The sequence below is a fragment of the Ovis aries genome, chromosome 6, assembly GCF_016772045.2.
Source record: "Ovis aries strain OAR_USU_Benz2616 breed Rambouillet chromosome 6, ARS-UI_Ramb_v3.0, whole genome shotgun sequence".
Lineage (NCBI taxonomy): Eukaryota > Metazoa > Chordata > Mammalia > Artiodactyla > Bovidae > Ovis > Ovis aries.
Genome location: NC_056059.1, coordinates 114,052,132 through 114,078,445, shown reverse-complemented (window position 1 = coordinate 114,078,445; position 26,314 = coordinate 114,052,132). Strand labels below are relative to the sequence as shown.

At 47.5% G+C, this 26,314-nt stretch overlaps 1 protein-coding gene across 8 annotated transcripts in view; it reads right to left on the bottom strand.

Annotated features, from left to right (window-relative positions):
• KIAA0232 (KIAA0232 ortholog) overlaps window positions 1–26,314 on the bottom strand; it is an 83,022-nt gene that overhangs the window by 15,190 nt on the left and 41,518 nt on the right. For 6 of the 8 annotated variants that reach the window (XM_027971226.3, XM_027971228.3, XM_015096653.4 and 3 more), the window contains exons 3-6: window positions 19,350–19,487; window positions 7,292–7,358; window positions 5,995–6,076; window positions 677–3,986 (exon numbers count right to left, since the gene is read on the bottom strand). In XM_027971226.3, coding sequence (XP_027827027.1) covers window positions 677–3,986; window positions 5,995–6,076; window positions 7,292–7,358; window positions 19,350–19,487 — 3,597 coding nt within the window. Of the gene's footprint in view, window positions 1–676; window positions 3,987–5,840; window positions 6,077–7,291; window positions 7,359–8,623; window positions 8,698–19,349; window positions 19,488–26,314 lie in introns of those variants that run through there. The other 2 variants (XM_027971230.3, XM_042251669.1) reach the window with 2 other exon arrangements.

Below are 26,314 nucleotides of genomic sequence, written 5' to 3'. Positions count from 1 at the left end.
CTTGGAACCTTCACTGTTACTTCTTGTACAGTTTAACCTCAGATAACTTCTCAGCAATAACAAATGGTACAATGACTCCATTAACAAAACTATTCCTATTAACCTCATTTGATAGCCTGACCCATACAGTTCAGGTAACTTCAGGAATACATACTTCATAATAAGCAAGCGTACACCTGCAGGGGTTCTATGCAAGTTATTTTGTAACATTTGTATAGAGGGTTCATTGCTACATGTACCACAAAAAAATTCAGAGAATTCTACAGAGATGTAATTTATCTTACATGTAAAATGTAACTTTTAATAAACTAATCAGTGTTGCAGAGACAGTCAGACAGGCTTCCTACTTCAAGAAATCCTTCACCGCCATTTCTGAGGAGCAAGGGGCCTTCCGAAGAGTGAACAGCCATTTCTGGATTCATCAGTTGTGAAAGCTTTGCTTTAAGCATAGCACACGCATGTTAAGGCCACTCAGAAACACCTCATACTCTGATTTATTTAAAAATGTCAACTGTCTAGTTCAAATTGATAAACATCAAATCCAAGGATGCTAAGTTTTAAGACATTCCAGGTAAATTCCCAATAATTTAACCCTATCTTTTCTTTGCCTGAAATGGCTGTTCTTAAAAGTCTGATCAAATCCTTTCACCAAGTACTGATCCCCACTGACACATACCTCTTCCAGCTGTCCTGAAGAAACTGGATTATCTTCATAAGCAGGGAGCTGGCAGCCTGCTCTGCAGCTGCAGGGATGGTTAGTCTCTTCCTCACACTGTGCCATTATTTTACAGTTCGCTTCTGGGCTTTCCAGGCCTGTCTCGAGAGGCCCGCTCATGCTGCACTCCAGACACGGGCTCCGCTCTCCTGCCGGCAGGACCCCGGCCGACTCCTCCTGGGAATCCAGGGACGTCTGGGCACTCTTCTCCATCCCAGACTTCTTTAGCCTGGGGAGGAACTTCCCAGACTCAAGCTCGGACTTCCCATAGTAATGGCCTTCTTTCTCTGCGTCCTCTTCCAGCGGTTTGAGATCTGCCTGTGGATCTTCGAATGCGTCGACTTGAGAAGCAATGGGAACATTTGCTTCGTCTCTCTCGGATTCAAATTCTGACTCGCTTCCTCCTCCGGGGGAGAGTTCAGATGCAGAGATGGGGCGGAAGTGAGTCCTGGGGGAGATCCGGATAGCCCGGTACTGCGTTCTGTCGACGTCGCATATCCTGGGGTGGAAAGCTTCACTGTCGGAATCGGAGCAGAGGATCGATTTCGGTTTGAAGCTTGGACTGAAAGACGCAATCCCTTCGGGTTCAAAGGAACACTCTACGTGGAGAACCTGTGAAAATGGATTGCTTAAGTCAAAGGAAGAGAAGGGATACTCGAGTCCAGGGTCTTCAACTTGAAAGTTGCCACAAGCTCCTAGTAAGTCTTCATGGAAGATGAAGGAAAATCCCTTATTCAATCCGTTTTCCCCGCTCTTCGGCTGGTCGCTCTGTTCGAAGGACACAAAGGGCTTCCATAACTGCCTGTGGCCAGGAGCGAAGCTGTTTCCGGGGGTCATGAAGACATCTGTCCCTGCTATGGTCACCACGTCGGAAGCGGCACACTGCAGCAAGCTCCCTTTGGCGTGACTGGGCGGTACAACTGCCCACCCCCCATCGCTGTTAAAGGTTTTGAGCTCCCCATAAACTCCTCCCAGGATGAATGAGTTCTCTTTGTCTTGGGCCACGTCCCAAGGTTTCGAGGGGGTGGTGTAGTCCCCGCCATCCACCTTGGACAGCTCGCCGGACACAAAGGCTCTCTTCTCCAGGGTCTCTTTCTGGCCCTCCCACAGATGGTATTCTGATCTCTGCACGGCCTTGCTCGGCTCCTGGAGGGGCTCCATTGGAGCCTCAGCATCCAAACAGCAGCAGTAGTTATTTACATCTGTCGGAAACAACTCATCATCAACGCTTTCTATTTCTAGCAGAGCTGCAGAATTTCTATCTGCCATCTTTGTCCAAATGTCTTTCATAACCCCTGAGCTGTAGCCATCTCCACGCGGACTGCCTTCACCACACACTTGCGTAGTTTCGAAGGCTTTGTTCTCTGTTTTTTGTTCTAGCTGAATACCACAGATAGATTCTAGTTTAGATTTTTTTTGGAAAACTAACGTTGGGATTTCTCCTAAAGTCCTACTGTTTTGCTGGCAAGTTTCATCCTGCAAAAAATCTAGGAGTTCTTCATCTACATAATTGGACGAGACTCTAGGAACTACATAATTAATATCCTCTGCGTTAAACTGTGTGGACTCTTCAAACTGGATATTTAACGTCTCATTGTCTGAACGTGTTTCTTCTGAATGGGACCATGGACTGCAAGTTCTTGTTGAAAGATTAGAACAGTGTTCATTTTCTTCAAAGGCACTATTTTTGGTCCATATTAGTAATCTAGACTGTGTTTTCCCAAGCATGTTAGCACTAGAATCTGTATTTTCATTTCCCAAGTTGAGTGTTTCAAAAGAAAATGGTAAAACAGAATTACTGCATTGCACTTCAAACACTGAAAAACAGGAGTTTATACCAGATCCTTCATTAATATCTGAAAAGAGCTCTTGATTGCCGGCCAGCAAATGCGGATTGAGCACTGTGCTGTCTAAGGTCGGGGAGAGTCGAACCGGGGAGTCTCCCGCAAAACTCTCCCCGTCGGCATCGCCAGAGCTGGACGAACAGCACTCCCAGAACTGGGCCAGGCTGCCAAGGTCTTGCAGGAGAAAGCCCTCAGCGCCCACAGAGCTGGTACAGTCTGCCCATATTGCACGTTCCCCTTGCAACTCCATTCCATCTAACACTATGCAACATTCTGCCTCAAAATCTGTCTTCTCTTTGCTTTTTTGTCGAATCATATTTAAAATCCGACTTTCTCCTTGCGTGGTTTCTGAGGCACCAGGATCCAACATGGATTGGTCAATATCCACTTCGTAGAAGTGTGTTAATTCTGACAGATGAATATCATCCAAGTATTTGTCGTCCTCTGGCAGAGGACAGAATGAGGTCCCAGCGAGGTCGATATCCTCATTTATGACTGCAGGCATTTCTACAAAATGGCCATCGATGAAAGTACCTGCTGCGAGGTATGTTTTATGAATATTATTGTTGCTGATGCAGAGGCCGTGCACTGACTCGGACAGCTCCTCCACAGCCGCTGAGGTTGCGTCGCCGGCGTCTTGCCTGTTGCGGTACGTGGTCTCCAGCTTGCTTTTTCTGCTCAGAGGGACGAAGTACTCGGCGATGGGCTCGGTGTACCACAGCGGCTCCTCCTTGTACTCCCTGTCCGTCCTGCTCTCCAGGAACAGGTCTCTGCCCTCGGCGCCCCCCGCCTCCTTCCTGCCCAGCTCCTTCAGCGGCCGCTTGCCCCGCTTGCACAGCTGTCGGAAGGAGCCGCCGCCGCCGCTGCTGCTGCTGCTCCCGGCGGCGTGCGGGCTTCTCTCTGCCTTCTCGCCGCGCCTCAGCGAGAGCCGGCTCTGCCCGCTGCGCGCACCTTTCTTGTTCCGGATCTCCCGCACCTTGTGCCTCAGCCTCACGCACTTCGCGGACGCCTTGGGCTCCCCCTGGTTCCCGCTGGAGCTCGAGCCGGCTTCGCTGGAGCCGGATGACCAGGAGCGCGGGCGCGGCTTCCCGTCTGGCCGGTGCCGGCTCTGCTTCTTGGGCGGCGGCGGCGGCGCGGGCCGCTCTTCGCCGGGCCCGTTCCTGAACCTGTTCTCCTTCTCGCTGTGGCTGCGGCCGCTCTGCGTTCTCTCGTGCAGGCTGGCGGGCGGCGCGTCGCCGCTCCTCTCCCGGATGACCTCGCCTTCGCTGTTGCAGTCCTTGGGGGAGGGCGTGTCTGTGCTGGCTGGAGGGGCTGTGGACGAGGAGGACGAGCTCGAGTAGGAGCCGACTGCGGACTTGTTCCACACGGTCATGATTTCCTGCAGGCAAACTGGCTTCTCCGACAGCGGTGGAAACGCTTCATAGTACCTGAAAAAAACAAGAGATTTCAAAAGTGGGCGCTCAAGACGTCATCCAGTGTAGTAACACAGCATCACCCACCTGAGAAATGGGGCATTTCATTTCAACTGAGTCAGTGTTTTTACACGCCATCCATGAGTTAGCAACTTAAAACACTGACAATACAGTAAAACCTTTAAACTTAGGTCCGTGGATCAAGCACCTTCAAAGCTCAACACCGAGATAAGCACTCCAGGAGTACTTAGAGAATATGTTAAGCTGACGACTGTAAACTCTGGATTTTCATAAAGTCACAAAGTACAAATGGGACGCTGTGGGAAGAATGCTAATATTCTGATAAGGAATGTCTGGACGTGAATCTTGGCTCACTTCCTCTGCTTGTGAGGTTAGGCTACTCGTGCAGGGCCACGGGCCCTTCCTCACCTGGAAAATGGGGGTACCGTGGCTTCTCTTGCAAGGCTGGCGCACGCGCTAGAAACAGATGCAGGTGAAGAGCTGGAGAGCAGAGTAGTTGCGAGCAGGCGCTCTGAAGCCACACTCCCTGAGCCTGAGTCCTCACTCTGCTATCTGCCAGCTCCGTGACCTTAGGCACAGGTCCTAAACCTGCGGCCTAGAAAACGGGCTGACCACAGCACCCACCTCACAGAGCTGTGGAGAGGGGAGGAATTAACATGCACCACGAATCGCTGACTGTCACTGTGCCTCCTTCTCAGAAGCCACTGCCACGCCCAGCTGGCGAAGCAGGCCGTCAGAAATGGCAGCGATCGTGGGATTCAAGGGTTCGGGAAAGGGGATGGATGCTGGCGAGGCCCGGAACAATCAGATGAGGTGGACCACACCTGAGCCTGATGCTCCAGGCACGCTGCAGTCTCATGAGCGCCGGCTGTGCGGCGTGGGAACCGGGGTGAGGATACGAAGACACCCGCCCCATGCCTTGGGAGAGCAGTCGCTCCTGCAGCACGGGGTGGGAAACCAGGAGGCTGGCGTCGGAGGGCTTGGAAACAGGGCTTCGGTGTGCTAGGAAACTGGTAGCCCTGGAAGGTTTCAGAGCGAGACGGACTAGACTGGCCAAGGAAGACTCGGGAGAGCCAGACTGGCTGCCAGAGCGAGGACTGTCACTGCGGAGGCCAGTCAAGGTCACACACGGAGTGATGCAGGGCCAGGTTCTCAAGGGCCTGCGCTGGACTCTCCTCCTCAGCCTACACCACGCTGTCTGACGGGAGCCTACTGTGGGCTCTGTAAATCATTCTTAACGTTCTCGGAATCCCGTTAGAAGCGTAAGAAGAAACAAGTAAAATTAAGTTCCACAGTGTATTTTACTTAGCCGAATATATCCACATGATCATTTTACATATACTCAATAGTAAAAACGCTAATGTAATGCTTTACATTCTTTTTTACATGAAATCTTTGGACTCTGGGGGTCAGGATGCAACCCACACCAGATAGCGCATGCTGCCACTCTGGACAGCACACGCCACACAACCAATGACATCCTGCTTTCCGCTTAAGATTTACAAGTTTGGAAGATTCCAATGACACATATGATAAGGAAGTCTGCTTACAATGCGGCCAATTTAAATACAAACCATTTTATGAAGAAAGCGGAAAAGCATCTTCAGGAAACAAGTCTGACACGGGTTCACGGCTTGCCCACTTTCCCTCGGTAATCAGCAGTGGGAAGCTGGCGTCCTTATGTGTAAAACAAAGACAATCCTAATTCTCACAGCTGGCTCAGAGGACTGGCACTGAATTTCAAAGGTCGTGTATGAACAGACCATAAATAATAAACTTGTTCGTTTTATCAGTTTCACAAATATTGATTCAATGTGTGTGAAAAAAAGATAAGACCATCTTATTCACCTTTGAGTTCTCTGTGTCAGGCACAAAGTAAGCGCTCAATAGATTCCTGAGTTACAAAATAGCAAACTAAACCGCAGATGGCAAACTAAACCTGTAAACCATGCAGCAGGGCAGTCATTACTGCGACTTGATCATGGAACACAGTCTGACGTACATTTCCACTTGATCCTTCGCTGTGGGTGATAATTCTGCCTCTGGAGAGGGAGACCCCTCTAACTTCTTGTGAATCTTCTCTTCTGTTAAGGAAACAAGAATTCAGAATGATTTGTCTTGTATCAAGTTGGTAAATGCTTGTGTTTTTAAAAGTTTCTCAAGTAAATTTAATCAGAAATTACACAGGCTTCTGTGGCTTAAAAAGAACTCTACACCAGTTTATCTTTTTAATAGAAATCTATTTCTTCAGGGACTTCCCTAGTGGTCCAGGGGTTAAGACTCCATGCTTCCAATGCAAAGGGTGTGGGTTCGATCCCTGGCCAAGGAACTAAGATCCCAAATGCTCCGTGGCACGGCCAAAAAGAAAGAAACCTCTTTCTTCAGTGAGCCAGGGCAAACTCTGCTCAGCCACATTAACACTGGGCTGAGATCTCTGACCTCATCACTGACAGAGCACGCTAGAGGCACTTAGTTAGGAGACTGAAATCCCCTGGGTGCTTATTAATTACACCGCAAGGACAGAACATCTGTTTGGATTCCAAAAATACTTTCTCACATGATTCCGCACTCACGGACTTTATATCGCCTCTTCCCGATTAAAACTGATATGTAAAGGAAGTTCCTACAATTAGCTCTGTTACTTAGCATGTAGGGGAGCAAGGGCTGTGTTTCAACTCTTAGCTCACGAGCCTGCTCTCAGATTAGAAACAAACTGTGCCTTTAAAAAGGCTCAAGACTTGGGGGCACGCAGCAAGATGACCATGAAGGGCACAAGCAAGAGAAAGACCCTTAACAGGTAATCCTCACTCTACGGGCCTGCAGAAACGCTGGGGGAAGAAGCTGTGAGAGTCCACAGATGACAACGACTCGGTGGGCCTGTCGAGTCTGCCTTCCCAAAACAGTCAAGACTCACGGCAGAAGTTCCTGTGGCAACCCTGAAATGGCAGGCCACACACCTCTGCAGGCCTCGCTGCCACATGGGCGAGTGTTAGCGTGGGAATGATGGGAAGCAGGGGGAGGGTGGAAAGACAAGAGATGATTGCTCCAGATCCAGAGCTTCATCTCCTCTCCAGGAGTGCTCCGGCAGATGAAGCCACTCCTCTGAGAGCAGGGACCTCTCTGCAGAGGATGGCCATGGGCTGACCAGCAGCCTTCCACAGCCAAAGACGGGGCAGGACACCGGCCTGGCGACACGCTGGGCATGAAGACTGTGGTTCCGTGCTCTTTCTTTCCGATCGGTTCTAAAACCTGTGCCCTGCGTGGTAGACGTGGACAGCCCACAGGGACAGCACTCTCACCTTGCTGGCTCTGCAGGTCCTTCAGCCTGGAGCAGAGCTCCTCCACTAAAGTCTCAATGCCAGAGCTCTGCGGGGACAGAAACACACACAGTGAGTGCCAGGTATGGAAGAGTCAAGCTGTTTGTACGCTGTTGTCTTAACAGGAAAGCTTTACAAATCTTTCATGTTTCAAAAGAAATACATTTTCCATATTTAAATGAACATAAGAGTAGATTCAATCCAGTAGACATAGCTTACTAATAAAGCATATTTACCAGCACTTGCTGATAGAATGTAAAAACACTTATGAGACTCCTAGAGTGGCTCTGTCTTCCTGGGGGTACAGCAGCTTGCTCATGGGGGAGCCTCAGGACCTAAATGCCTGTCTTACAGCTAAGAGTCTGTCACTATCAAAAAAACATTATTCAACATCTGTAACATCTGTGTGAGCAAAGGGCTTGAACCAGGCTCAATACAAATTAAAATCACAAAAACTGCCTTCTGGTCCTCTTAGCAGTTCACGGTCTAAAGAAAACAGGTGATTTCTTTTTCTTTTTTTCTCTTTTAAAGTGAACACTCATGACTGGAACAGAAAGAGCAGATGGAAAACATATGTCATCACTGTGAACAGATGTGAAAGCTGCACTGCACGGGTCATGGATAGGGTAGTGGCCTCTGGACAGAATCAGGGCAAAATTTAAGGAGAGGGCGTGGAAGAGTCGGAAATTGGTGGGAGGGTGGGGGGAGAATAAGAGCCTCACTCGTCGGAAAAATGGATGATGCAAACAGACACGAGCAAACCTTTCACTGCGCAGACTTTCAAACTTTTAAAATTCTCTTTCTCAAGGGAGGAAAAGGCAACAACCTTTTACAAGGTACCGGAAAACTGAACACATTTCCCAGGAGCTCCGCGTTTACTCAGCAGCTGAAAAGTCCTACTTAAACTGGAACCGAGTCCCTCTAGGTGGGCATGACCTGAGCGGACGCACAGGACTCCACTGCCCTTCGCCCCCGCGGGGCCTTGAGGAGCTAAAAATAGAACGTTACCCCATTTGCTTCCCTCAAAATGACTCAGCACGAGCATTAGAGATATCCTAAAGGAGAAACCGCATAGTCACACAGTCCGAGCAGCGAGAAGGATCACAATGAGAACGGCTAATTGTACACACTGATTAAGTTACACGCTATCCACATCACAGCACAGCTTTTGACGGGAGACAGGACAGAAGGAGAAAAGGAAAACGGGCCAGGACAGAGCTGACCTTTCCTGAAAAAGCCCTAGAAACTACGGCAGGGACTAAGTCATAATATACACAGCCCCAGCTACACAATTCCACCGGGGGACTCGCTTACCATAGTGTTCAAGGTGGGGTGAGTATGGCCGCTTTATTCCATTTCCTCCGGACCATGAACCTAACACCAGTGTCAGCTGACCGCCGGCGGCACGCTGCTCTTCAGAACAGCAAGCCTGTGTCGCCGTTTCTAAACCCAGCGCCAGCCTCCAGTGCCGAACACCGAGCCCAAGGGATCGCTTATTCCACTCCAGTCAGGGCTCTGAGCCGGCGGGCATGTACTGTCCTCCACGGGCCAGCCGTGACAACAGTCACCGGACGCTGCTCGCTTTTTTGCTTTGTCTTGGAAAGTCCTTCCAAGCAACTGTAAAATCCAGTTGCTCTGGACAGTAATGCAGCTTAGGAGTATTTCCATTTGCTCTCATGTGCAAATGGGAGAGAAGCAACATGCGTGCTCCACAAGGTACAGGCACTCCCATCAGGCCTGTCTTCCTTCCTTGATTCCTGCAGCATCCTAACTACACTTTCACACACACACACACGCATGCACACGCACACACACACACAATCATAAGACCACTGGATTATCACATGAGCACACTGAGAGACATAAAGGGTGTCAAAAGCCGTACTGGACCCTGTCATCTCCCAGCAGGAGATTCTGAAGCGTGGATTTGGTGCTGCTAATGAGAAATCTTACCCTTCTTCCCAATTATATTAACTAGATAATTTTAATTATCATATTTTAATAGCATAGCATATCCACAAGGGCATTCAAGAACACCTAGAGCCTACAGCATTTTAAGAAAGAAGTATATTATATTCATGCTTTAGGGATAACTCAAAGGGAGAAAAATGCTGTAGATGAAAAACAAAACACTAACATTCTACCATGTAACTCAAGAACCACTTTTCCAGCTGCAAGATGGATAATACCCGTTTACCTCCCAGTATCAAACCAACATGAAAAATTTCTCTGCAGACCATAGGATCACTCTAAAATGCAAGTTACAGTATCCAAATCTTTACACTGGGAAACCACACACACAGCCTGGTGCTTTCCAGGAGAGGTCCGGGAGGCCGTCTTCCATAACGACCGTTCACTCGTTTATTCCTCCCTCCCTCAGAACAGCCTGCAAGATGAGCCCCTCAGCCCTGTGGAGCTTACACTCCACTAACTCCCACGTCTCAGGAAACAGCCCAGAGCACTGGGCCTGGGCCTGGGTCCCCGAGTGCAGGCCCGCTCCTTGTCTCTGAACACCCCCATCTCAAGGTTCCCGAGAGGAAACCAAGGTGGGCGTGCCTGTCACGCCAAGCCACACAAACACTGGTGCCATCAGACAGTGGATCTGACTTTCATTTCTCAGAGTCTCATTTTTGGATTCATCGCTTTTTCCAGCACCTTGGGGTTTTTGCTCTGAGTTTGAGGTTGGGCGATTAAGAAAGATAAACACACCTGATCCAGAGAACGCAAGGTCCTATGGGTCCTGCCTGGACCGCACAGTGCGACCCCTGCTGCCTTCACTCCCCCCAGGCTACAGGGTGGACCCGGGGCACTTCCCGGATGACGGAGCTCCCGGCCAGACCCTCAGCGACGTACCATCCCCGCTTCTGGGAAAGCTGCTCCGTTGGTTTCGATCATCTCCCACCCCACAGCACGGTGCTTCTTCCTCCTCTCCTCCCATCCTTCTTAGCTAAGGATTTTAATCTTTAGCATCAAGAAAACAAAGGTGGCCTTGACTTGTCCTGCCTGGTTATCCCTCCTCTCCACAAAGGTTTCTGTGGCTATTCTAATCATCTCAAAGGCTAACCTTTTACAGAGAACCTTTTTAGACTGGACAGCCCCTAAGTGCTGGACGGACAGCCCCACACCGACCGTGTTCACTGACAGGCGTGACATGCAGGACACTCAACTGCCTGTTCCACGCAGGACCAGGGGCTGGCGGGTGGAGTCAGACAGATGCGGGTCTGAAGTTCACCCCAGGATTAGCCACATGACCGCCCGTAAGTTATGCTCCTACTGAAGCCTTACTTTCCACATCTGGAAAGTGGTAAGAACACTGCTTCCAAATAGCTGGGATTTTGACTTCATACGTGTTAGTTGCTCAGCTGTGTCTGACTCTGCGATTCCATGGACTGTAACCCACCAGGCTCCTCTGTCAGCAGAATTCTCCAGACAAGAATACTGGATTGGGTAGCCATTGCCTTCTCAAGGAGAACTTCCCAACCTAGGGATTGAACCTGGGTCTCCTGCATTGCAGGCGGATTCTTTCTGAGCCACCAGGGAAGCTGACTTCTTGTGCTGATCCCCTAACTTCTCTTTTCTATTTACCGCTGCTTCATTTTTGGGTCTACTTCCTGGGAGACTTCCTCAGCTATACCTTCCCACCCTTCTTCCAGCCTTTCGTTTCCATCATCACGTTTAGGATTTTCAGGAGACCATCTTGCCAGTTGACTGTTTCTCCTCTGCAGCAACCTTCTCCTCAGGAAGGAACTCCCCAGGCTTCAGAGCTGCGGCAGCCAGGGAGAAGAGAGCCACGCGGATCCACCCCTCAGGCTCCAGGTTTCAACGTGGGATCGCATACTTTCCCGCAGAGGAGCTGGCTGCTGCACTCCTGCCTGGCTCCCACCTCTCCAGAAGTACCGACGGGACGGGGAAGCCGCTCGCTATGTGCTCTGGGGACTGGGTCTCGGGCACTCGCCCCATGGGTCTGCAGGGACTCCTCGGCAAGACACTGGCAGGGGCAACACCTGTCCTCTGGGGGTGCTGACTCCTGGCTCCATCTGCCATCAGCAGAGCCTCAGCCTCGTGCAGAGGGGGTCTCGGCTCCGAGCCGGCCCCCCGGAGGCACCGGACAAGCCAGGAGGGCAAGCCCGGATGGTCCGGTCCCCGCTCCGTGGGCGGCAACGGGCTGACCCCTCACACAGGGCCGGCACGGGGCCGCCCAGCGGGGCCCAGCCTGGCCCACAGCACCGTTCAGGAAGAAACAGACAGGAGAGCAAGGAGAGTGCCGAGAGTGTACACCAGGGCTCACAGACTCAGGCCTTCCGGTGGCCGGGGAGTCATACAAGCACATGGTGAGTGTCACATAGACGGTGCCACAGGAAGCAGCGGGACACGTGGTCACGACGATGAGAACACACCCAGGGGTAAGTAACTTTAGAAGAAAACACAAACACACAAGGCTGTCTCTGCCTTCCCGTGAGGGCTCTGAGTCCCATCCCTGAACACAGGGGCGTCAACACACACCTGCCCACGGCCTCGTCCCCGGCTCTCACTGCTGTGTGCTCTCTAGTCCGCGTTACAGAGGAGGAGACAAGAGCCTGCCACGGGCCAAGGAGGCGTGTAAGAGAAGACGATCTTTCCGGTGAGGTCCACAGCTTTCATCAGATACTCAGCCTGTGATGCCAAAATATGGTGAAAAAACAGCCGACTTGAGTTCAGCAGGCTGACGATGTCGTACATCCTTGCGGAAAAGCGCTGCCCAGGATGGGGACTCAGAACCAGTGCCTGCTGTGGTCTTTACCACGGCCAGAACTGGGAAACCCCTGACAGGGCCACGACCCAGAGAACAAACAGCTTTAAGTGTTACAGTGGACAGTGAGCAGTGAAAAGAAGTAAGGTCATACTATCAACATAGATAAAATCTTTCAAAACGTTAACTAAAAACAAATTATAAAATACAAACAGGACGATACCGTTCATTTAAAGTTTACAAGCAGAACAGTCCCGTGTTTGGTTACCATCTCACAGAACATTCAGTAGGAGGATACGGACGTGCACAGGAGAGGAACAACAGGTTCTGCGTGGCGGCACCCACAGAGGGAGACAGAGAGGGCGTGCCCAGGGAGGGGAGGTGGGGGCTCAAGCCCTGCTCACAGCTCCGTGTTTCCCCGGCCGCGTCCACAGGGGCTCAACACTGCTCTGGGCTCCACACCGTAGCCCCCCTACGCCTCTTTTCATGCCCTCACTCTCAGATGGTTAGGGGGGCACCTCCCATTTGTTTCCTTTTTCACACCCTCGCTTAGAGTGCTTAAGAGTTCAGGAATTTCCTATAAACACCCCCACCTTTTCCTAAAGAGAGAAGAAGACCTGGCATCCCCAGGACGGCACTCCCCAACGTCTCCCTCTGCCAGCAGCCGGCTCAGCCCCTGGAGACGTGTGAGACCACAGACTCAATCCCTGGCCAGACCAGCATCAGGTGGGCTGTTACGTGATCTCCCGGCCCAGACCACCAGCCCCTGCACCCCAGACACCCGTACCCAATTGCGTTTTCAAGATCTCTGTCGGCTCGCTCCCAGGCACCTCACATTCAAGGCTTAATTCATACCCGTCCGCTCAGAGCTAGTGTTCCCTAGCTAGTGTTCCCGAACTCCCTTTCCTTGGTAAGGGAAGCGTCCACTCCTGCAGTCGCTCAGGGCTGTCTTCCTTGATTCTGCCCTCCTTGCAGGGGTTGCACCCCCCCCGGGGGCTGGGGCCGCACAGCAGGAGGTGGCAGGGGGCGGGGGGGGGGGGCGGCGAAGCTTCATCTGCCCTTCCCGTGGCTCACAGGACGGCCTGAACCATTCCCCCTGCCCCGCATCCCATCAGGGGGAAAAACTGTCTTCCGCTAAACCGTTCCCTGGTACCAAAAAGGCTGGGGGCCGCGGCTCCACCCCAAACCCGAGCTTGTCAGCTCTGCTTCTGAATATATTTAGAATCCAACCAGGCCTTACCGTCGTGGGCCTTCTGGACGCCTATAATAGCCTCTCGCCTGCTTTCCGGGTCCACCTCTGCCCGGCAGCCTCCCCGGCCTCACCCGGCCCCTGCACTCTTCATGTAGCAGCCAGCAGCATGCTATCAGCAGGTAAGTCCAGTCGCATTACTCCTCTGCTCCAAGCTCTCCAACATTCGAGGCTTCTCCGAGGAAAAGCCGGAGCCCTCATAAGGGCCTATAGGCTTCCTTGAAGGCCCAGCTCCATCTCTGCCCAAGGAGATAAGGCCTGGGCTTCCGTGGGTAGGGCTGGCTTTGAAACACAGAGACTGGGACTATCTCAGCTTTAAAACCCGCTGGCTTCTTGGGGGTCTGGCCTGTAGAGGGAGCACGGCGTCACCTCTCGCAGGGCACACAGAGTGCCCAGACAGGCCTTGCACATGTTGAAGGCTCGGTAAGTATCAGCTATCATTGGAGGCTCTGTAATCCAGAATGAATTAGGTTCAAACGTTGGCAAGCAAAGGAACAATGTACCTGGTCAAAATTAACCCTGACAGTAAACCGCCATGAACAATCTTACGTGTTTTTTAATACACATCTCTGTAGAGCATATAGATAATACATATGTGAAATATTGAGATGTATTGCGAACTTTTACTGGCAAAAAGAATGTCACTGGTGAACTCAGCTCACTGAGAAAACATGAGCAACTGCAATGAGACTCCACTGCACCAAAGACATGGATTCTTTACAAGGCTCTTCTCTTTAAATAACCAGATCGAGGCAGGGACCCGGGGTAAGCAGCATGCTGTTACTTTTAAAATTAAGTTAACTGAAGTAACTTACCATAAGTGATCATTGCATCCTAATTTTATTTCTTCCCCAAACAGGGCCCTTGCTGAGTTTCTAATATCCTAGTTCAGTTCAGTTCAGTTGCTCAGTCATGTCTGACTCTTTGTGACCCCATGAATCGCAGCACGCCAGGCCTCCCTGTCCATCACCAGCTCCCGGAGTTCACTCAGACTCATGTCCATCGAGTCAGTGATGCCATCCGGCCATCTCATCCTCTGTCGTCCCCTTCTCCTCCTGCCCCCAATCCCTCCCAGCATCAAAGTCTTTTCCAATGAGTCAACTCTGCACATGAGGTAGCCAAAGTACTGGAGCTTCAGCTTTAGCATCATCCCTTCAAAACATATCCCAGGGTTGATCTCCTTCAGAATGGACTGGTTGGATCTCCTTGCAGTCCAAGGGACTCTCAACAGTCTTCTCCAACACCACAGTTCAAAAGCATCAATTCTTCTGCGCTCAGCCTTCTTCACAGTCCAACTCCCACATCCATACATGACCACAGGAAAAACCATAGCCTTGACTAGACGGACCTTAGTCGGCAAAGTAATGTCTCTGCTTTTGAATATGCTATCTAGGTTGGTCATAACTTTTCTTCCAAGGAGTAAGCGTCTTTTAATTTCATGGCTGCAATCACCATCTGCAGTGATTTTGGAGCCCAAGAAAATAAAGTCTGACACTGTTTCCACCGTTTCTCCATCTATTTCCCATGGAGTGATGGGACCAGATGCCATGATCTTCGTTTACTGAATGTTGAGCTTTAAGCCAACTTTTTCACTCTCCTCTTTCACTTTCATCAAGAGGCTTTTAGTTCCTCTTCACTTTCTGTTATAAGGGTGGTGTCATTGGCATATCTGAGGTTATTGATATTTCTCCCCGCAATCTTGATTCCAGCTTGTGTTTCTTCCAGCCCAGTGTTTCTCATGATGTACTCTGCATATAAATTAAATAAGCAGGGTGACAATATACGGCCTTGATGTACTCCTTTTCCTATTTGGAACCAGTCTGTTGTTCCATGTCCAGTTCTAACTGTTGCTTTCTGGCCTGCATACAGATTTCTCAAGAGGCAGGTCAGGTGGTCTGGGATTCCCATGTCTTTCAGAATTTTCCACAGTTTCTTGTGATCCACACAGTCAAAGGCTTTGGCACAGTCACTAAAGCAGAAATAGATGTTTTTCTGGAACTCTCTTGCTTTTTCCATGATCCAGCGGATGTTGGCAATTTGATCTCTGGTTCCTCTGCCTTTTCTAAAACCAGCTTGAACATCAGGAACTTCACGGTTCACGTATTGCTGAAGCCTGGCTTGCAGGATTTTGAGCATTACTTTACTAGTGTGTGAGATGAGAGCAATTGTGCGGTAGTTTGAGCATTCTTTGGCATTGCCTTTCTTAGGGATTGGAATGAAAACTGACCTTTTCCAGTCCTGTGGCCACTGCTGAGTTTTCCAAATTTGCTGGCATAGTGACTGCAGCACTTTCACAGCATCATCTTTCAGGATTTGAAATAGCTCACCTGGAATTCCATCACCTCCACTAGCTTTGTTCGTAGTGATGCTTTCTAAGGCCCACTTGACTTCACATTCCAGGATGTCTGGCTCTAGATGAGTGATCACACCATCGTGATTATCCAGGTCGTGAAGATCCTTTTTGAACAGTTCTTCTGTGTATTCTTGCCATCTCTTCTTAATATCTTCTGCTTGTGTTAGGTCCATACCATTTCTGTCCTTTATCGAGCCCATCTTTGCATGAAATGTTCCCTTGGTATCTCCTAATGATTCCCCAAATGGGAGATGAAATACTAGCTTTGATTCAGTTTTAAGTAGCTCAATAAAAATGAAACAGAATTATAATTATTAAAGACAAGTGATACGAAAAGTTCTAACTCTGCAGAGAGAAAACAAAACCAAGCAAACTTGAGGATTCAAGAAACAATCACTGGCACAGTTCAACTTTCTGTTTTATGTTCTTGAAAGGGGGAAAGGGGGTCCATGTCCACTTAACCACAGCAGGCACGTGCCCTTGTCCACAGCAGCTCAGGCTGACATCCCGTGTGAGAGATGCCCACTGGGGGACGTCCAGTGGCCACCACCGAGTCACAGCACCATTCCTCTCTACGGCCCAGGGACCAGCCGCACTCGAAGCGAATGCAAAATGTTATAGCCAACAATGAGTAGCCAGAATTCCATGCTCTCTGCATGTGTGAATGAAGAGTGTAGCAAAGGCAGTTTCAGGATGGACCTGACAAACAACAAGGTCCATTACAGAGCAGGGTCCCCTGGAGGAGCAAGCAACGGCTCACGCATCTTCACGGTGCGGCGAAACCGCAACCCACGTACACAGTTCTGACATGACTGAACTCGCACACGGCTTTAAACTCTTCTCAGACGCCTACACAGCGGAGCAGGTCCAGGGGCCTGCTCTAGCGTGGGTGCACCCTGATGCCAGGACTAAATGAGGACAAGCATCACATCACAGGGATGCAAAGTGCAGTCAGAGAAGGCCGCCGTTCTGCGTAAACCACGATGCAGTTGAGAGTCTGAGGATGGTGCGTGCTTTTACAGGAACAGCCAGCGTTGCAGCTGCAGCGGTCACATGTGCACACAGGCAAGAAACGAGAACTCATCTCACATGTAACACGTGACGTCACCACTACCTATCTACCTACCTAACAGAGCGAGAGCATCACCTACGTCCCTGTCTCACAACTACGTCACTAACACTGCAATCGATCAGACTGTAAACTTTTCAGTGGCTCTGGCTCTCATCAGCTTGCAGTGACCACACAGAGCTGCACGGAGAAGGGCGTGAAGCTGGTATTAGACCCGCGTGGGAGCGAGCAAAGCGCAGAACCGCAAATATCACCGTCCTCGGTACTTGGGGAAGAACAACACACCCGCTACAACAGACACTGTGGCCGAAATAGAAGACGTCTGTGCGGAAACTCCCCACACAGGGCCTTCTCTGCTCTCTTCTTTTCAATGAGGCAGATTCTAGAAAGAAAAACCAGGGGACTTGCAAACGGCCTACACCAAGCTCCTGGTGAATGCCTGACACTTCCACTTCCTCAGCCAACTTTCATTTGAAAAAAAAAAAAAAAACCTTGTTAGGAAAAAGCAATGCAACAGTTTTTAATACAAGAAGGAAAGAAGACATATATGCTTCATTGGTTTTGAAAACAAAAACCCCACCTTCGACAGCCAGGCTAAAGCAACAGTGCTAAAGCACTGTCTTCTCTGCCGGACCGTGGGCACCCCCAACCCCCCACCGGCTCCTCGCTGCAGGAGGACAGGGTTCTGTCCTGCACATCAGCTGTGTCTACTCCCCCTTCTCCCACTGACCTCAGCTCCTATCTTTTGCTCCACTTCACCATGAGTTAAAGGCTAGAGTCATTTCTCAGCAACTTTGGTCCAAAGCAGAAATAAGATCCTTTCCCAGATTGAAACTCCCTACTCAGATGTTCCTCCCAGCCATGACTCAGCAGTAGTGTCTTTGGATTTTGCCCAGAGAACTTACCTGAACTAACCTCTCACTTTTAAAAGCCATTTGCATTTTGAATTCCTTTTAAAACTCTGAATTCCTTTCCCAATCTACTACCCCCTTCAGGGTCACACAGGAAACACTTTTTGGGTAACTGTCCAACCACCCCTTTTCTCTGAGGACTTCCTATCACTCAGCCCCTGCTCCAGGTGGCTCTGTCCCCCTGATGCAGATTTTCAAACCAAAGGTGGACAACTGGCCCAAGTCCAGCCAATCGGATTCTCCCTCTAACTGAACGGGCTTGGGTACCAGACTTCAGGTAGAGGAGGAATGACCCGGAAACAGGGAGCGGAGCAGATGAGATTCTGTAGGCCATTAGACACAGTAACTCTGCCTGTCAGTCACTGGGCTCCCAGCTCAGGCGGCGGCATTTTCAGTGAGAGACCCTTGTCTCCTTCACAAGTATGTCCACTTTGTCTTAAACGAGGTTCATTACGTTTCTTCGCTCTGTAACAAAAAGGTTCCTAAGACAGCCACCTGAGCGGCAATTTCCAACCTCCTAGGCCACAGTCTATGGGGCCACAGCTTCAAGAAACCTGAAGTTAACCAAGTCGAAGCGGGGAGGGAGAGGAAAGAGGAGGACAGGGTGAACGCAGAACTCTTCCTTCAGAGACTGGGGTTCACTGAGCTCGAGAGACAGTCAGTACCTTCCCGTCTGCTGGCGCCAGAAGATGCAAAGCAGGGGGATGCAACAGTCCCGACCCAGCTGAGAAGGGAAGACGGGAACGCACAGACAAGGCTCCCACAGACCGCTCCCAGTGACACGAGAACACACAGCTGGGGAGTGCCGGACAAGCTTGGAAAGACACGTATGGTAGGCGGCAGTCAGACAGAATATGCGGATTATCAAGTGCAGCGAAGCTGGCTACCCCAACATCAGACCACGAGATAGTTTAGGGAGGAAGCTTCTGAAGCCCAGAAGCCTCTCTATAATAGACACGCTGCAGGAATCTTCTCACTTTAACTCTGTATTATAAAGGCACCTAGAGCGCCTAGGTCAAATGGCATGGTAAAAGCAAAACAATTTTCTAAGCAGTTATGATCTTAGAGATTACATCTTATAATGAGGAATAAAGTAAGAATTCGTAGCACAAATTTAAATAGGCGATTATACTCTAAAATGATTCTATTTCAGGTTGCTGAAGGACAGGAGAAATATTTCACATGAGATGTTAAAAGAGCAATAGCAGCATCCTACAGTAAAGCAACCAAACAGTTATGAATCGAGCAAACACAGTGATCTTAAATGTTAGAGTCGTTATCACACTTTTAGCAACGTGTCCAAAGGAAATGATAGAGCCACGGCAACAGCACACATGAAAATATTCCAGACAGTGTAGCAAACAGTTAAGAGCAATCTAAACATCCAGGAACCAAGAGCATACCAGATGGCTACTGGAATATTACTGGGGAATGTGACTTAGCCACTAAAAGGTAATGCGATAACAAAATGAAATGTATGTTGAGTGGGGAGAAGATATAAAATGAGGCATTCTCTAATCACAATAGTTCTTAAAACTCAATACATACAGAAAGATGCTACAAAGGAAAACATGATAATATGCACGTAACAGTGGTAAGATAATGAGTACTTTATTTTTCTAAGTTTTTGTTTTGTTTTGTTTTTTGGTCAAGATGTATTATTTATAAACTTTAAAGAAACACCTCCCCCCTTTTTCTCCCGAGTATTAGAAACCAGACGTAAACTCACTTCATCAGAAGCAGATCGAAGACACTGGACAGCAGCCTGCTTTTTCATTTCTTCAAGAGTTAGATCTGAGCACTTTTTCTTACTCTTTCCCCATTTCTTATAAGCTCCTTTTTCCCAGCCCAGGAAGATGTCATTCTCCTGAAATAAAATTAAGACCAGTTTCAGTGATCAACATAAAGTTTCAAACACTTATTATTTCCCACATACTTACACACACATTTCCTCTACAAATATCTTCATTCACAAGTTGGTACACATTAATAAATTATAATAATATTATTTTATGATTATATTATATTAATAAATTATATTATCCAGCCATAGAACGCTGTCAATCAGAACAGTAATCAATAATCAACCAGACTATTCAGGATAATCCATCATTTTAATACCTATTACTGAGATTACTCAGAGAATGCAATGGCACCCCACTCCAGTACTCTTGCCTGGAAAATCCCATGGATGGAGGAGCCTGGTAGGCTGCAGTCCATGGGGTCGCTAAGAGTCGGACATGACTGATCGACTTCCCTTTCACTTTCATGCATTGGAGAAGGAAATGGCAACCCACTCCAGTGTTCTTGCCTGGAGAATCCCAGGGACGGGGGAGCCTGGTGGGCTTCCGTCTATGGGGTCGCATAGAGTCAGACACGACTGAAGCGACTTAGCAGCAGCACTGAGATTACTATTAGATTATTATTTAGGATTTATGATCTCAATAAATCTCACCCATTTATGTTTGTAGGAAATGCTAATAACTCAGCCATTCATATAAAAAATTATACACACAAATGTCCTCTTTTCCGTACTTCCCACCTGTCAATAGCAAGTATTCATATTACTAGCTTTTTTTTTCTGGCCATGCCAGGTGACATGCGGGATCTCCAAACCCATGGCCCCCTGCAGTGGAAGGGCAAAGTCCTAACCCCTGGGCAGCCAGGGAAGTCCTTTACTAATAGATTTTAACATTTAACAGTTGGATGGTTCATTCCTATTTCTATATCTTGCAGTCCAGAAAGCAACAGATATAAAATATTCTATGTTAGTATTCTCAGCTTATTTTCCCCTTGATTATATATGCCTGTTATAAAAACTAAGGAAAATTTGAAAAATAGGAAGAAAGCAAATCTTCCATGATTCTACCACCAGCGAAAATTAGAACAATTTTCACACACGTAAAAAAAAGAAAAAAACATGATTGAATTCACACTATCTGTATAATTTTGCACTTAACTTATATTGTAAACATTACCTGCATGTTACTACAAATTCTTTGGCTACATAATATTTCAATAGGTTTACTTCACTTCCCTAAACTGGGACTTGAATATTTTTAATTGCTCGGCTACTTCACTTTGCCTTTCATTTGGTAAGTTACTATTAAAACCAATGGACATACAACAAGAGTTAGGGGGAAAAAAAAGAAAGATTAGAAAGAAAGACTAAGGCAAATTAAGAAAACTACTCCAAAGAATATCTGGCCTAGAGTAAGCCCTCAGGAAATGGATATGAATTAATGAATGAGCTGGAATAAACAAAGAAAAGCACAATAATAATTAATTCAAAAGATCTTTAAGGATCAAATTCATAAACCATCAACTGTCTATCTAGTCTTTACTTTGATCAAATATATAAAAATTACTTTTCTAACACCAGGTAAAGAGTGGGAGGACCCTTCTCTCCATACTCATCGTAATTAACATACTTTTAACATAATTTCTTGGGCACGTCTGATGATCTCATGATCCCAAAAACCATTTTCTGCCTGAGAGGTGTTGATTCCATTTGCCAAGGGAAAATGTGCCTGATGGCCAAGTGAGAGCTCTCAGTCTGTTCCCGCTTATCTAATGTTTGGCTACATGACAGCTGAAGCCTGACACTGACATTTCTTATCAGTGATATCTTCTGGAGATAGAGCTTGTCCTTTCACAGGATGGGAGCGGACCCATGACCAAGTAGAGCCAAAGCTTCTGAAGGCGGAGAGCCGTCGTAATCTGGCTCTGCTGCTCACAGTGTGTAAAATAAAGATAGGAAAGCTCTGTGTAATTACTCAGAACAGGGCTCCTTTCTGTTTCAGTTGCTGAGACTGGCTTTCCCTTTACCGAGCATTATGAACACGTTTCTCTACTGAAGCCATATTTAAGCTCAGCAGGATTAATAACACATTAAAGGTCCAAATAAAAGTGTTCATAGACAGGCAGAGGAACTTTCAAAATTCACATGGACACACAGTCCTCCTGGAGGGCAGTTTGACAATACACATCCAATATCTTAAACACATATATGTACTTCTGATCAATAACTCTACTTCTGGAAATTTAGCCTAAAAAAAAAAAGAATCACCAAAATGTGCACAGATTTTGCTATAGTGATGTTCATCATATAGTTCTCAACAGCAAACATGGACAAACAAGTTAAATGTCAGGAGAGGAGGACTTCGTGAAAAAGTTGTAACTGACCAGGCAGTAAGACACAGCCGTTAAGGAGATTATGAACACACCTATTGACACGAGAAGCTATTCCCAACGTATAGAAGAGAAGCAGTTCATACAACAGTATGATTTCACTTTTGGTTCAAGGACACACGCACATCTGTTAATGTGCATTCAAATGTCTGAAAGAAGTGTACAGAGAGACCACCAAGGAGCCTGACTCTTGGTGAGCAGGAAGTTTTCTTGTAACTAGGGCAGACTCCCTGAACAGTCAAAAGTTGTTGCTTTTTTTTTAATGGAAAATTTGTAAGTCAAGACTAGAGAAACAAAAAGAGTTCCTATAGCTTCATCTAGAACAAGTGTCTGGTACTTGCTTTGTCTGTCACATACCACAGACAATTTACTTTTAAAATATACAATTTTAAATATACAATTCAGGGGGTTTTGGTATAATTCACAGGGTAATGTGAAATCATCAGTATTTTAAAACATTTTCCATCACCCCAATTGGAAGCCCTGCGCCCCCCAGCAGTCACGTCCCATTTCCTTTCTCCCCCAGCTCACTGGTAACTACTAACCTGCTGTCTCTATGGATTTTCCTGTGCTGGGTACTTCGTATAAATGAAATTACACAATCGACTTCTTTTCCCGCCTGGTTTCTCTTGCTCAGTGTAATACTTGAAAGGCTCATGCATGTTGTGGCGTATTACCAGTACTTCATCGTCTTTTATGACTAATGTTTCAGTGCATGGATGTACCGTATTTCGTTTATCCATTCATCCACTGAGGGACATTGAATTCTTCTCGCCTTTTGGCTACTGTGAATAATACAGCTATGAACACTCAAATACAAGTTTTCCTATGGACATGTATTTCCAGTCTTGCTGGGGATATACCTAGGAGTGGAACTGCTGGATCACATGGTTAACTCTAGGGTTCAACCTTCTGAAGAGACACCAGGCTTGTCCATTCACTTTCTTTGATGCTGTCCTTTTACGTATAAAAGCTTTTCACTGTGATCAAGGCAATTTACTGATGTCCTCTTTGGCTGTTTGTGCTTTGGTACCTTCTCTAGAGAATCACTGCTTAACCCAAGTCATGAAGATTTATGTTTTCTCCTAAGTTTTACAGTTTCATTTCTTACATTTAAGCCTGTAGCCCATTTTGAGTTAATATTTATATGTGGTATGAGACTGGAGTCCAACTTCATTCTTTACACATGGTCGCCCTGTTGTCCCAGCACCTTTTACTGAAGGCATTTCTTTCCCCACTGAAGGGTCTAGTTGGAAATTACAAAGGTTTATTTTTGAACTCTCAGTTCCGTTATGTACAGCCAGTCACATGTAGGCCAGGAACAAACCGTCTTGCTTATAGGGGCTGTGCAGTAGGTTTTAAAATTGGAAGTGTGAGTCCTCCAACTTTGTTCTTTTTAAAATTCTTTTGGCTATTCTGGGTCCCTTGCATTTTGCATGAATTTCAGGATCGGCTTGCCAATTTCTCCAACAAAGGCAGCTGGGATTCTGACAGGGGTTGCCTTGAACCTGCAGATGAGTTTAGGGAGCAATGAGACTTTACTGATACTAAGTTTTCTGACTATGAACATGGAATGCTTTTCTATTTATCAGGTTTTCTTTGATTTCTGTCAATGATGTTTGTAACTTTTACTGTGCAAGTCTTGACTTCTTTTGTTAAACTTATTCCTAGTAATTTAATTCTTTTTGATTCTACTGTAAATGGAATTTTCCTAATCTCCTGCCTTAGGATTTTCTATTATAACACTATATCATGTCATTAGAAAGAGTTTTTGTTTCTCCTTTCCAACCTGATGACTTTTTTCCCCTTACCTAACTGTCCTGTTAATGCTGATTTGTAAGATTTTATGTATCTCATCTTTGAAAATGTCTTTTCACACAGATACTGCCGAATTACGGGTATTAACCAACAGGCATGGGTTTAATGGTAACTATTTGTTGCTTAGAAGGCATTTATAAAATTCTGCTCGCTTCCTCTCTTGATATGTGCCTTTTCAACATGTTATCACATTGCAGATCAATCACTTCCAAGTGAAAGTGAAGTGGGAGCTTTGCATTGAACTGTTACACAGATTCCAAGATAAGACATTTTCCTCTGCACCGTGTTAAGGCGTGAAAGATGCTGCTGGAACTGCACAACATACCCAGTGCAGATTTGTTTGGGAATGGAAGTTTTGCTTCTTGTTTTAACTTCTAACATAATGACGCAACCTGACATTAACTGTGACTCAAGCACCGTTAGCTGTTAGAGTGAGTCTACCTTATTACAAATTTTCATTTAAGTGCTATTTTGCCTTGTGACTTTAGGCTGAATTCATGAAGAAACAGCACCAAGTCTATAGGTAAAGCTATACACACACTAGCATATGTGATACCTGTTATGTATTCTGCTCTTTCCATCTACTATATTTGAGAGCTCCCTTTTTCTATTTTCGGGCTTAGTGTACTGTGTGAATGTATTATGACTTATTAACCTTTAGAATTAAACTAGCAATCAGGTTTTAAAAGAACACAGTATAAAAAAATCTCTATACTTCTATTATTATATTTTCTATGCTGCAAACTCATTAAAAGTCCACTTAGACATGAACATAGAACATTAAGCGTGTGCAGAATATGCTCTAGGTAAACTCAGGAAGGCCTGGCATGCTGCAGTCCATGAGGTCGCCAAAGAACCGCACACGACTGAGCGACTGATCAACAATGAATTCACTAAATCAAGTTATGATTTTTCAAAGTCATAACCTCGAAGATAAAACGCAATTATCAAGTCCCCAAAGAAGCTATGGCTGAGAACCTATTATTGGGTACTTCTCCGGACACTATAGCGAGGGAACTTAAGGCTAGAGTTTTGATTGACTTTGTCTGGCTGTCATCTACCACAAAGGCAATTGAGAGCTGGAGGAAGAAAAAGAACACAACATTCTGAAACACAGCTGGGATCAGTGACGTCTGCTGTCCGCCCACTCCTTCCCCTTAGCAGTCCTGGAATACCAGAACCACCAGCGCTTGAATGGGACTAAGGCTTCTCCCAGCTCTGGGCCCTGATTGGCTGAATAGCAATCAGCACGATTCATGCATCCTGCCATAGGATTGGCTGAGAGAAAGGCATGTGACCAATCAGAAGTGAGCAGTTCAACTAAAGCACCTCCCTTGCCCCGAAGGTTTCTGCTGGGAATGCAGGAACCACACCCTCTGGAGCGTGTGGTTCAGCTCAGTCGCTTAGTCCTGTCAGACTCTTTGCGACCCCCTGGACTGCAGCACGCCAGGCCTCCCTGTCCATCACCATCTCCCGGAGTTTACTCAAACTTATGTCCATTGAGTCAGTGATGCCATTCAACCATCTCATCCTCTGTCGTCCCCTTCTCCTCCTTCCTTCAATCTTTCCCACCATCAGGGTCTTTTCAAATGAGTCAGCTCTTCGCATCAGGTGGCCAAAGTATTGGAGTTTCAGCTTCAGCATCAGTCCTTCCAATGAATATTCAGGACTGATTTCCTTTAGGATGGACTGGTTGGATCGCCTTGCTGTCCATGGGATTCTCAAGAGTCTTCTCCACCACCACAGCTCAAAAGCATCAATTATTCGGTGCTCAGCTTTCTTTATAGTCCAATTTGCACATCTATAATGACCACTGGAAAAACCATAGCAGGTGGACAGGACGTTGGCCAAACGTGATGCTCACCTTCTTATGCCCTCCAGCCCCAGGGAGTAGCTGCAGAACCAAGCTTATGGGGAGGCAGGGCTGGGGAGAGGGGGCCAAGCAGACACCCTGAGGATACCCAGGGAAGCTCTGCTGAACCAGGCAGGGGCGGTCCTGATTCCAGACTTCTAGATATACGACATTCCTTCCCAATTAAGCCAACGTATGCCAGATTTTTGACTGCGTGTGAATGAAAGATTCAGTTAGAATTTGAAGAGAGGCCTCAGTAATAAATTCACTTCTAACAGCTCAAAGGAACTGTAAATTGCCTCTAAGTGAGTAGCACAAATTAAATGAGCATAATGTCACCTTAAGTACATCCATTTTTCCTACTAGGTCATCAGCCAGCATGTTCCTCATTGGCCTTCCTGCTTTCAGTTGCCCAACCCAGCTCACCCACCACAACGCTGCCATTTGGCACTGCTGACTAAATACAGCAGCGGGTCTTCTTGTCTCTGGGACTAAAATATCAATCCCCCAGTGGAGCACAATGACAGGTTCTTGCGAACTGGCTTCCTGCTCACCCTTCCCAGGGCAATCTCCTCCCTCCCCTCACTGCACCCCCCTGGCTCCCAGCATCAGGCCCTCCTGCCTCTGTGACCACTCGTTTGTCTCCTTTCAAGGCTGTTCTGCCCCAGACTCTGCAGTCAGAGCACAGCAGGGACCCCTAGCCTGGCAGCTGTCTCCCAGGGCCCATCCCCAGTCATCTCCACCATCCTGCCGCGATCAATGCCCAGCATGTCATGGGCACTCACGTGGTGAGTAAAAGCCTATACATGTGCCCTAGATGCAGTACTTCTACT